The sequence below is a fragment of the Seriola aureovittata genome, chromosome 15 (genome assembly GCF_021018895.1).
Source record: "Seriola aureovittata isolate HTS-2021-v1 ecotype China chromosome 15, ASM2101889v1, whole genome shotgun sequence".
NCBI classification, from domain to species: Eukaryota; Metazoa; Chordata; class Actinopteri; order Carangiformes; family Carangidae; genus Seriola; species Seriola aureovittata.
In genome coordinates, this window is record NC_079378.1 from 18,653,563 (window position 1) to 18,666,370 (window position 12,808).

The 12,808-nt window shown below is 42.4% G+C and overlaps 1 protein-coding gene across 27 annotated transcripts in view; it reads left to right on the top strand.

Moving 5' to 3' along the window:
• Positions 1-12,808, top strand: part of dlg2 (discs, large homolog 2 (Drosophila)) — a 213,284-nt gene that overhangs the window by 160,176 nt on the left and 40,300 nt on the right. For 21 of the 27 annotated variants that reach the window (XM_056398380.1, XM_056398385.1, XM_056398384.1 and 18 more), the window contains 5 exons: positions 910-1,034; positions 6,983-7,152; positions 7,626-7,762; positions 8,687-8,831; positions 9,738-9,903. In XM_056398380.1, the coding sequence (XP_056254355.1) occupies positions 910-1,034; positions 6,983-7,152; positions 7,626-7,762; positions 8,687-8,831; positions 9,738-9,903 (743 nt within the window). The remainder of the gene's footprint in view (positions 1-909; positions 1,035-6,982; positions 7,153-7,625; positions 7,763-8,686; positions 8,832-9,737; positions 9,904-12,808) is intronic. The other 6 variants (XM_056398383.1, XM_056398391.1, XM_056398394.1 and 3 more) reach the window with 1 other exon arrangement.

Genomic DNA, 12,808 nt, shown 5'->3' on the forward strand with positions numbered 1-12,808 from the left:
TTCACACACTGACCACTTTGTAATCATACTGAGAGCAGTGATACAAAAAACTCATACCATTAAATCATGCATCAGTATTTGATTTACTTTTAAAGAAATCGTTACTGGTGCTTTTCAATAGAATTAAAGGTCAACGTTTAATAAAGCTAAATGTATAGTGTGAAGGCAGTGAGGATGCATGCAGGGACATTTTGTAATTATTTGTATAGTGCTGTCAAATAGTACACAAGATTTATTTTATCCTGTGCATCAGTGATTCCCTGCCAGAGGATTGTTCTCCACTTGTGAGGGAATACATGGAAAGATTGTGGTGTTTTAAATAATTAAAATCCATAAAAAAAAATGCATCCACATTTTGACTTCAGAAGAAAATAAACCCACTAATAGGATTATAAATTGATTTGAAGCTGATTTTCAGTTTATTGTAGCTACTATCACAATAAGCAGTAAACTAACAGCTATAGGCATTACATTACAACATTACTGTAGCTAGCAAGAGAGAAGTCAAATTAGATACAGTAGCTATAAGCTATAAGCAAACTTGGTCAAAATACAGTAAAAAACCAAGCCTAAACAACAACAATTCCATGATGATGCCTCATCTAAAATAATTAATTATTAGCTCATCTGACAGTGAAATGGGGACTGAAGCAGACAAATTTGGGCAGAAAACATTGATAACTAAAGCTGTATATAAATATTTCCAAAAAAAAAAAAAAAAATCACTTGGCGTACCTGAATGTAACATCTGTTACATCCATCTACACTTGGACTGTTTCATTAAATAAGTTCAGCTACACTGAAGACAGCTGTCCTCAGACTGGGTTAGGAACATGCAGCTGATGTGTTGATATCTTGTTTCTGCTTGCTCATTCCCTTTTCTCACTGACTGTTCTCCAATTGCTGCAGGGTAACTCAGGGCTAGGATTTAGCATTGCCGGAGGGACAGATAACCCACACATCGGTGAAGACCCTGGCATCTTCATCACTAAGATCATCCCTGGAGGTGCTGCAGCAGAGGATGGACGCCTGAGGTCAGTCACTCACACTTCCCCTCACAGGAAAGAAAAAAAGGACAGGAAAAAAAAAATTCTGTCTCAAAAATGTCAGATGAGAAATCTCCTTTGGGAGGATGACTTAAAGATAATCTATCTCACTTTAAAATGCCAAGAGTTTTAAACGGAGTTTGGCGTGTTTGTCAAAGCGGAAGCACCTCCGGTTCTGGAAGCCAGGGATCATGAGGAATAAAAATCTTTCAGCCGTTTTCAGTTCATTGAGAACAACACAGTCACAGCACCGGTCAAACACTGAACGATTTGCAGAACGGATTTTGACTGAATCTTTTCAATGAATTGATTCTAGTGATTTAGGACACTGAAGAGAACTGATTTACACATCGTTAGTAAGGTTTCGCTTTCGTAGCAGGCTTATATTTATCACTGAAAGTCAATTATATGTCCATTGTAAGAGAACCTCACCAATCATACACAAACATCACTGGTCTCACCACATTCACTGCTGATATCTGATTGTTTAACAGTGATGAAAGTGTGGAAACACTGGTGGGCTTGATGTAGAACAAAATCATACAAGTAACAGTGCACACATAACATGAGACTTATGTCCATGCATCATGGATGGTCTAATCTCTGTGAAGAGGGAGACCTGATGGGGATTTGAATTTCTATTAAATTACAGAAACCAGACAAACTTCCTGTCACCACTCAGGGTTTCTGTAGCAGAGCTCTAAGCATACTTAATCCCCCAACTCGGCTGTACTGGGAAGCATTTTAAGTGTTTTTCATGAGGTGAAAGGTGCAGTCAGGACTAAACACAAATTTTATTACTGATGTTTGCTCTATAAGCCTTAATGATACAAGTCCTGAATATACAGTATATTATCAGACTTTTCTGACATTGTAGAGTTTTTCATTATTATGTGCCTGCAATGCAAGAGCATTGAAGGCATATATTATTATTCTGCATACTTATTTGTCTGTCAATATATGTATCGAATGGCTCGATCGGGAATGGTGTGCTGTGACTTTTCTTAGCAATTCAAATAACCATGGCCACTTAAATGGCGACAAAAGGTGAAAAAATTCCCATAGAGAATGAATAGGGAGACATCTTCAAAACGACCAACTTTGGAGCTCTACTGCTGCGTCATACTTCAAGATAGAAAAATGGTTGAAACATTAAACGGGTCACGAGACTTGAGACTCTTTTGGGTTAAATCAGTATTTTGACAACTATTATGGTATACACAAAATTTTGTGCAGTTTACGTTTTGTGTCATTTTTAGACCATTTCAGACTTTATAATGGGTGTACATTGCACGGAATGTTCAGAGCTAGAGTGGATGACATCATCGCTAGAGTGGGAGAAGCTCTAGAACTCCTGAAAAAAACACATCATGGCTTCCACAATAGTAAACAAATTTGTCCTGTTTCATAGAATGTGTCTATCATAGCACAGAGACTTACAGAATTTGAGCTGATTTCCCCAAAAATGAAGAAGTGACATTTTTCACACGCACACACACACACACGCACGCATGCACACACACACACACGCACACACACATACACACACACACAGACACACACACACAGGTATAAAGCTGTTTACAAATTAGTGCTAATAGAGATTACAGTTCAGACTGGACAGTACAACAGTAAATACAGCAGCAGACATATTGAATTTACTTTGAGCTTCGAGCTACAGGAACTGTTCAACCATCATAGTACCTCTTCCATAGACTGCAATACAAATTCAGAACCTGTTAGCAAACAGCAGGTCTCAGGTCTCAGCAGGTGCTACTAACGCAGTATCTGGGCAGAAATGGACAAAGCTGATTCTTATTGGCTAATTGGACTAATTGGACCCCCCCAACACACACACACCACCACCACCACCTGTCACAGCCTGCTCTGCTTCTCAGTGTTTTTCCATTCACTTATTCATCCTACCTCTGTCTCACTCTCCACTCTGCCACACTTCCTAATCAGCCTCACTGTCCTCACCTGTTGCCCCCAGCTGCACTCCATCTCCAATCAGGCCAGCATATATGCACTCACTCTTTGCCAGATTGTTCTTCCATGTTGTATTGTTGTTTCCATGCAAGACTTTCCAGCGTTCATCTCCGGACTGACTTCCCGTTATCGTCTCTGCTCGTCCCTGACCATCCTGCCTCGTCTCTGCCCTGGTAAATGCTTGAACATTGTGTGAACATTGAGTTCTGCCTGTGTGCTTCCTGGTCCCCATCTGCCTGTCCCTGTGGCTGTTTGGCATTCTCCAGCTCTGACGTCGCAACATGAGTGCCTCCCTGCTGGTTTCCTGATCCTTCGTCTGGCTTTGATTACCTGCCTGCCTGCTCCTTCCTGGTTCGTCTGCCCCGCTGACTGCTCACCTGGTTCTGATCCTCCTGCTCCCTTGACGCGTCTCCGGCCTGCTCCCTAACGCACGGCACGGCCAGCCTCAGCCTTCGGGTCCATGAACGTTCCCCTGTGTCACTGAGCTCGATCACCTTGCTCCACTCACCTGACCCACGGCTCTCCAGCCCCGGACCCCTTCCTTTACCCCTAATACCCACCTGTGTGCATTATCTCTGCTAGTTCATAATTAAAAGTCATTACCAATCACACCTATGGTGTATGGTGCTGCAACTGGGTCCTACCAATATCCGTTACAATACAATCTGACCAATCATGGACCCAGCACACCCCTCCTCACCACAGAGTCGCTTTGAGAGGATTGAGAGCGCCCTCCAGCAGCATGAATCCATGATGGCTTCATCACAAGCTGAAGCAAGACATTCAGCAGTGGTCCATGAGCAGGCGCTAACAGCTTTGGCCGCCCTGATGCAGCAGCTAATGGCCGCCTTGAACCAGGCTCCGGTTCCGGATCCTTCCCAAGCTCCACAGACTCCTCTACCCTCACCGCCCAGAGACGTCCCTGAGCCCCGGATGGGAACCCCAGAACGGCATGCAGGGGACCCTGAGACCTGTGGCACCTTCCTGACGAACTGTTCCCTGTTGTTCTCTCTGCAACCCCACACTTTAGCTTCCGAGGTGGCTAAGGTAGCTTTTACTATCAACCACCTGAAGGGAAGGGCTCGTCTCTGGGGAACCGCTGAGTGGGAGAGACAGACTACAGCCTGCACCTCCTACCGTCCTGGGTCCCACAACGTCAAGCCTGATGCCATGTCACGCCAGTTCCAGGGAGAAACAGACTCTGCCTCGGGGCCTGACCCGATCCTCCCTGCTCCCTGCTCCCTGCTCCCTGCTCCCTGCATTGTTGCCACCCTTACCTGGGAAATCGAGGAGAGGGTGAGGTCAGCCACCGAGGGTCAGCTTGGGCCCAGCGCTTGTCCCCCAGACCGCCTGTTCATTCCTCCAGCCCTGAGGTCTGAGGTGCTTCAGTGGGTCCACACCTCCAAACTCACCTGTCATCCTGGGATCCAGAGAACACGGGACGTCCTCCGCCAACCGTTTTGGTGGGCCATGCTGGAGGAAGACACACGGGAGTTTTTGAATGCTTGCCCTGTCTATAATCGGCACAAGCCCTCGCATCAGGCTCCCTCTGGTCTCCTGCAGCCCCTGCCGGTGCCTCATCGCCCATGGTCCCACATCTTTCTGGACTTCGTTACTGGTTTGCCCCCGTCCAATGGCAACACAATTATCCTCACTGTTGTGAACAGGTTCAGCAAGATGGCCCACTTTGTGCCCCTGGCCAAACTGCAGTCAGCAAAAAAGACTGCCCAGCTGGTCCTGCTCCACGTCTTCCAGTTCTCCTCGCTTTTTTGGAGGGAGTTTTGCAGCCTGATGGGAGCCACTGCCAGTCTGTCCTCTAGGTTCCATCCCAAGTCTAACGGGCAGACTGAGCGGTAGAACTAGGAGATGGAGATGGCCCTTCGCTGCATGGTCTCCCGGAATCCGTCCTCCTAGTCGCAGCAGCTCCTATGGGTGGAGTACACCCATGCTCTCCTGCTCCGGACTACCAGTTCGGCCAACACAAAGGACCTACACCTACACCTCCGGGTGGAATTCAAAAAACTTCCTCCCAGGTTCATCCGCCGATTTCCCCATCCAGAGGGTCATCAGTCCGACGGAGGTGAGACTGAGGCTTCTGCGCACCATGTGCGTCCATCCCACCTTCCACGTGTCCAAAGTGAAGCCGGTCCATGAAAGCCCTCTCCCGCCTCATCAATGTGGGACCAGTTTTTTCAGTTCAGCGCCTGGTCTTTTCCTGTCCTGTCCTGGCCTTGAAGGGGGCTCCAGTATCTGGTCAATTGGGAGGGCTACGGTCTGGAGGAGAGGTCCTGGATTCCTGCTCGCCACATCGTCGACCTTGACTTCATCAAAGACTTCCACTGTGCACTCTTGATTTCTGCTTGGCTTCTCTGCAGGCGGTCGTGCATGGGCAGATGTGTTATTTGCCAGCGTCTCTTGCAGGTTGATGCAAAATAACCAAGGGACAATAGTGTTAGCAAAGAACCCTGTAGCAGACAGAGGTGTAAACATGTTGACATAAAATAACACTTTTTAGGGGTCAACTGTGAATGATGGAAAAATTATTCTGGAGTATAGTCCAACAGACCAGATGGTAGCATACGTGATGACAAAACCTGCAACGAAGTTAAAGTTGAGTAAGTTTGCAAAGTTTATGTTTGGAGAGTAACATGTAAGAAAATATTACATGATGTAAATTTAAGGCAGAAAACCTTATAATGTTCTATGTTAAAGAAGTTAACGTCTTAAACCCCTTTCCTCTCTTTCCTTCTCTCTCCACCAACACACACACATTCACTCCACATACACATTAAACCTCCCTCCCCTCTAGCCACGGGTGGTGAGGATTTTAAGTTGGGTGAGCTCAAGAATTCCAACTGCTAGTCGGCATTGCTTGTTGTCTAGCCAAGAAATACCAATAACCGTCCACTATTTTGGCTCACGTGACACGACCACTCACCAAGTCGTGTCCGCCATCTTGGGTCTCGCACGACGTAATCTTTCACATCACGTCCGCCATCTTGAGACACACACACACACACACACACACACACACACACACACACACACACACACACACACACACACACAGCATCTGAATGCATTTGCTGTATTGCTGTGTTTTCTGCATGCTTAGTTACTTGGATGATTGGTAAATTGTGTCGTCTATGAAGATTAAATAAACACTTTTGTATTTAAAGAGAAGTCTTTTAGTCATTATTGTGCATGCTTATTGTGACCTGGGGCTAATCGAGAGAGTCAGCTTCTTTAAGTTAACTATTTGGGTCGTGAGACTGCAACCTGGTTTGGTTATCCTCCCGGTCTCCAGGTGGTGCCCTTTATTATTAATTAGTAGTAATAACTTTAATAATAATAATTAATCATTTCTTTTGTAAGTAGTTCATTATTTTTAGACATAAAAATAAATCATACTCAATAACCAAATGCGTCCCTACCAAATCCAACAAAACCCTTGTTTTTAAAGGTGCTATATAAATAAAGGAATTATAATTCTTAATAATCATACTGAAATAAGTATAAAATGGCACAACGTTGCCTGCAAACTAAACCCACTGTACAAGCACACGGGTTACCATGATCTACTGGCAACAACAGACAGTTTTAAGTCAAAAGAAAAATGGAAGGAGTGCTGCTTGGGTGTGGAAAAAAAAAATGTCCCTCTGTTGCTCTTCGGTGTTGGCATCTAAATCATTCTGGATTCTTGGCAAAATCTTAGGCACTCAGCCATCAGATGTGTGTGTTTGTGTGTACGGAGAAGATGCAAAAGTAGGACTACTGTCTGTTTATAGTGTAAACATATTGTGTTAGTTATATATTCATAAAAGTTACCACTTACTCAATTCAATCTGTTGATTTATGTGTTTGTAAGTAGCTTTTTAGATAGACATAAAATTGTTCTTGTTTTTGTCAAAATGTTCAACAGCGTCTCATTACTGTTCTTCTTCCAGAGTAAATGACTGCATCCTGCGGGTGAATGATGCAGATGTGTCTGAAGTATCTCATAGTAAGGCAGTGGAGGCCCTGAAAGTTGCAGGTTCTATTGTCCGACTATACGTGCGACGCCGCAGGCCGATGCTAGAGACCATCATTGAGATCAAACTCATCAAAGGACCAAAAGGTGAGCTCAAACACATAAACAGTCCTGCTTAGTCAAGTCATACAGGTCTGTCACATACAGAATTATTGTAAATCCCAATCACTTCTGTCCTGTGATTTGATCGTCATGTAAATATTTCATGGGTAATGGTGATCAGGAACAAAGCTGGTCACTGCTGCATGTATATTAACAGGTCTGTTCCTGGCTCAGCATAAGAATATGGTGGTAATATTGATGGGAAAGACAGTTACTGCTAATGAAAGGGTCTTAAAAATACTTTTTAAGAAAGCATCTGCAAGAAGTGATGAACATATTAGCATACAAATATCCAATTATTTTAAAGAATTAATAAATTGTATATCATAATAGATGTCATCATATATATCATGTGTAACATTTGTCAGACTCATAACCCAGAAACTAACCAACTACACACACACACACACACACACACACACACACACACACACACACACACACACACACACACACAGGGCTTGGCTTCAGTATCGCAGGTGGAGTTGGAAACCAGCACATCCCGGGTGACAACAGCATATACGTCACCAAAATCATTGATGGTGGGGCAGCACAGAAGGACAGCCGGCTACAAGTTGGAGACAGATTATTAATGGTGAGTACCAGGTCTGCTGGTAATGTCACACGAGTCCCATTTTTAGACTCTGCAAGAAGATGTAGTTCAAGCTTTAATACACACAGGCTGTTTCCAGTCACTCTGGCTGATGAAAACTCTGATCTGAGGTGGGTGGAGCTTGATGGGATTCGCTTGATGTCACCAAACTCTATAGGCTCTAGAATATGGTTGTGTGGGGGCTTCAATGAACCTCAGTGGAAACTGATAGAAACCTCACTCCTTTTAATTCAATCCAATACAACAGTCCTGGCACTAACACACTAGCACTAATTTATATGTAATTTAAGTAAAAACACCCCTCACTTAAAAACACACCTATTTTGCTTCTGGTGTGCTGACAAATGAGAACAATGGGGTTATAAATGATACTCAGTAAATGGAGTAATTCAGGCTCTTTGGTGATGACTTTATAGCCCATGACACTGAATCTTTTGGTGATAGTTTTATGAATAACCTGTTTCCCATTTGTGTCTTGTTAATACACTGGTTGCTATTATAAAAACTGACATCCAAGAGACTAATGGTGACTCCAGGAATCAGGTTATACTTTGTATATTACTTCAAATAGCAGTGTATTGACCAAGTAGTGTGTTTGCAGCTGAGAACATTCGTCCCAAATGATAATTAAGTGATTAAATGACTCTCTGGCACATATATACGTAAGTAGCCTACTGGCTCAGTACTCTAGCAGCAAGCTTTCTCTTGAGGAGAGCGTCCGGCTTGCTTAACCAGCACTTAATTTGATTACCCTCCTACTGTCGTGTTCTCACCCAAAGACCATCTGTCATAATCAAGTCTCCTGGAGGCAGGGAACACGGCAGACTGTTCTGAATTGAGCAGCTGAGAACACGAGGCAGCCTCTCAAATCACTGAACACAGAAAGACTGTTTATTGTGTGGACAGGTGAACAACTACAGTCTGGAGGAAGTGTCTCATGAAGAGGCTGTGGCCATTTTGAAGAACACATCGGACGTGGTCTACCTAAAGGTGGGAAAGCCCACCAATGTCTACCTGTCAGATCCCTATGGGCCTCCCGATATCACACACTGTAAGTCACCACCTCTTGTATTCTAACTGATTAGGTATTAGTTATCAATTGACTCAACATTTGTCTTCAAAAAAGCTTAACCATGTGAGATTTGTGTTTGGTGAGGCCAATTGTCAAGGCATGACTGTGAGTCAGCTTCTCTTTCACAAATACACAAAGCCTTTTCAAGTTAAAGCTGCATGAAATCAGTGTTTGGCTCACACAACCCTAATTATCACTATCACCACATACAAACAGTTGCTAATTTACATGTTAAGCAGATACAGAACATCTGTAGCACTAATTTTCTCACCACCTAATATATGTAAATCCAATATTCACTCTCCTTTTTAGTGCTGGTTTGGTCTCCTGTTATATACTCAACTTTCTTCATCTGCTTGTCACTAACTAGTGCACTGTGGATTATACTAGTTGGCCACTGTACTGTGGAGTTTTTCCACTAAAAGCAGCTGCCTGCTATTGCTAACAATGGTGTTTATGAACAAGTAAATGTGCTGTTAAACCAAAACAACAAGCTATAGAGGCCAAAAAGCTCAATTGAACTGCCCAATCAGATGACAATTTACTACACTGAGCGTCTTTAATTCACCTCCATTGTTATTAAATCTCTAACATGAACTAAAATTTGTCTCTGGAAAAATAGTTGGTTTTATACTTACTGTATTTATACTTTACTATGTAATTCACTTGTGAAACCCCTTTGAACAGTCATAGAGAGATCCTGCATTCTTAGAAGTATATTTTTCACTTTTTTCTTTTCACAGTTTAAACCCAATCACTTTATTTTGAAACTGAATTAAATAATGACAATTAGAAATACAGAGCATGCAGCAATACTTTATTGGCTTGAAATTGTGCAAATCATTTTGTCTGTTTACATCACTCTGCTTTTACTCTCTCACACAGCTTTCTCTCCAGCCATGGAAAATCATATCTCTTCTCCCATCAATAGTGGCACTCTGGAGTACAAGTCTGGTCTCCCCTCCATTTCCCCTGGGAGTTATTCCCCACTTCCAAAGCACTTACTAGGGGAAGAGGATATAAACAGGTTGGATGGTTTTTCCTTCTTACGGTAATTACCTCCCTTCCTACCAGACTACTAGAACTGCAAGTAGAAATTTTGTCCCACCCGCTCGTCCTGTCTCCCCTTATCTTCACTGACGTGTGTTTGTGTGGCAACTCAAGCTATCAAAACTCCACCGGGAGTTATGATCCAATCTGAAAAGATCTTTTGTCTCTAAGTTTGGATCACCTGTTATTTTTGTAAAATTCCACTAATCCCAAAGTCTGCATTTCCCTGCAGCGTTTAAAAAATAAAAATAAAAAATAGTCCCCTGATCCCCATTCATGAGCTGCAACTTTATATTCTGATCTAATCGGTCTCAAGAAAGAAAAATTTAAAATGCACTGGTCTGCTTTAGTCCTGTATTTCTGTTGTGCTGTATTGTGTTTGTGGCTGAATGTATCTTGTGATTTCTGGCTCGACATGTCATGTGTTGCTTGATGCCATTGCCATGACTGCGCCGCTTGGAGTATCGAGTAACTGCTTTATAATTCAACATAACAAAACCATAGTCCTTACATTGTGTTTTGGTGTTGGTGGTACAAGCTGTTGTTTAGAAAGGCTTCTGTTTATGTTGGTAATTGGAAATAATGTTGTTAGACTAAATGTTGCCTCAGGTCCAGCAGCTGTCCCTTCAAAGTACAAGACATTTGTATAATTACAGGTTAAAATGTGAAAGGGACTGTGGATGGATAGTTTGATAGAAAACAGTGCTTCTGTCCCTCCTGCCTGTTTCTGTGCTAATGTGGCATCTGTGGCAAAGACAGATGTCTTTCTGTTTCAAATGTTTTATGTGTTTTCCTGAGATCAGTTTAGTTTTTTTGGTTATTAGAAACAGCCAAATCCTACAACAAATCCTATTTCACATCTGTGAAGATGAGCCACATTCAATAATCAGCTATACTGCTACAAAAAACAGTTTTATGAAGCAGTGCAGGGAATTGAAACTGAGTTGAGCAAACCCAGAATTTTATTTATTTATTTATTTTTTATGTCTTTTGGTTGAAAAATCAATTAGCCAGAGGCATAATTAGTTTTGCTCTAAGTTCTAATATGAAATAAAAATAAATGGCTTTTAGTGACACATTTCTTAATCTTTTTGGTTCTTAATGATGAGTGGAAATGGAAACAGATCTTCTCAGATTTTGCTAGAGCTCTGACTGTTCCAGTTTATTCAGCTGTGTTTGCTCTCACTCGTCCTCCCTGCCTGCTATATTTTCTACCTGTTCAGTTTTCAGTCACTTCGCTCTGACAGCTGCTCCTAGTCCAACCAGAAGCAAGCTTAAGATGCTATACCCTAACACCTAATCCCAAAGCAAGCTGCTATACAACTCGGGACTAAAGGGGTCAAATTTCCTATCAAAGTCTGTTTCAAATGTTGCCAGAGGTGGAGGTTTCCCCTGCTGCTTGTCAAATATAAGGTTTGACCTGAGTGGCATTCTCAGCTGGTATATTTAGTGGTTATATGGCACAGAAGAATTGCAGACTAGAGCAGATTTTCAGGTAACACAACAAGGAAAAGTGGTGGAAATCAGAAAGAACTAATGAATACATATACTTCATAATGCCTCTGTTAGAATAAGCCATACATGTTGTCATATTCCATTTGCAAAATAAAGACTGGCAGAGGAATATTGCAGCAGAGTGATTAAAAAGAAAACTCGTTTCAGAGGATAACTGAAGGACCCCTGTGTTAAGCTTTGTTGAGTGAGGGATTAGTCCTCCATTCTCTTTAGAGTTAAGAGGTTTACTATTTGCTCTTGCCCAAGGTGCATCTGTAATAGCCTCTGAGATTACCATGCTGCCTAAAGTGTAACACTGACAGAAGCTTGTGTCAGTCTTGTTCACTGTGTTCTACACATCCAACAGTGTGGAAACTGCAGAGCCAAGTGGATCCTCACGTTCTGTAGTACTGGATATAATGCATCATTCATTTTATCACATGATGCAATATTTCTTTTCAGCCAGGTGAGGGAAGTGGTTAGAGTCCCCTCTGTTTTAGCAGCAGTAGCAGAAAAAAATCAAGTTGTTCTGGCAACTCAGACCTGTCTTCATGTCTTACTTACTGTAGTTATGTTTTACTTAGTGTGTCTTAACAATTTAGAGCCAAGCATCTCATGTCTTGAATTAAGTCCTCATAGAGATACTCTATTAAAGGGAAGGCAAAATAACCTCAATAGGAAAGCAAGTAGTAGTAGTCTTTTTAAGGTTTTCATATTTTCAGAAATTAAATATGATAATACATTTTATTTATAATACTTTACATGAATTAAAAAATGAGCATAGAAAAACAATAAAATAAAGCAGGTAAAGCATGAGACACAATATTAATCCTACACTAAAAACAGTTCTGAAAAGGAGAGTTTTGAGTTGTGATTTGAACATGGACAGATCAGTGCGGTCTCAGATGTGTTTGGGGAGAGAGATCCAGAGGGAGGGGGCAGCTATGGAAAATGCTGTGTCACTTGGTTTTGGGTGGCGTGGACAGGAGTTTGGCATCAGAGGAGGGGAGGCTGCGGGAAGGAGTGTGGTGATGGTAAGTGAGGAAGGAAGGGGCCCGGTTATGGAGCGCTTTGTAAGTTAAGAGATGGAATTCAAAGTGGATCTGGAGGATGACCTGGTCACAGGAGCAAGATTTGCAGAGACCTTGATGTACTGGAGCATATTGAAGACTTTGGATGATTTGGATAAATGTTTTTTAGGTGGAAGAAAGCAGTTTTGGTGATTTGATTGACGTAGTGATCAAAGGAGAGGTTGCTTTCAAAAACGACTTTAATGTTGCGGATGTATGGGGAACGGGATGGAGCGGAGTTGGTGATTGTGAGGCAGAAGTTGTTAGTGGTTTTAGTTTAGGATGATGATGATGATGATGATGATGATGATGGCTGATTTATCACAGTTAAGTTCGAGGAAG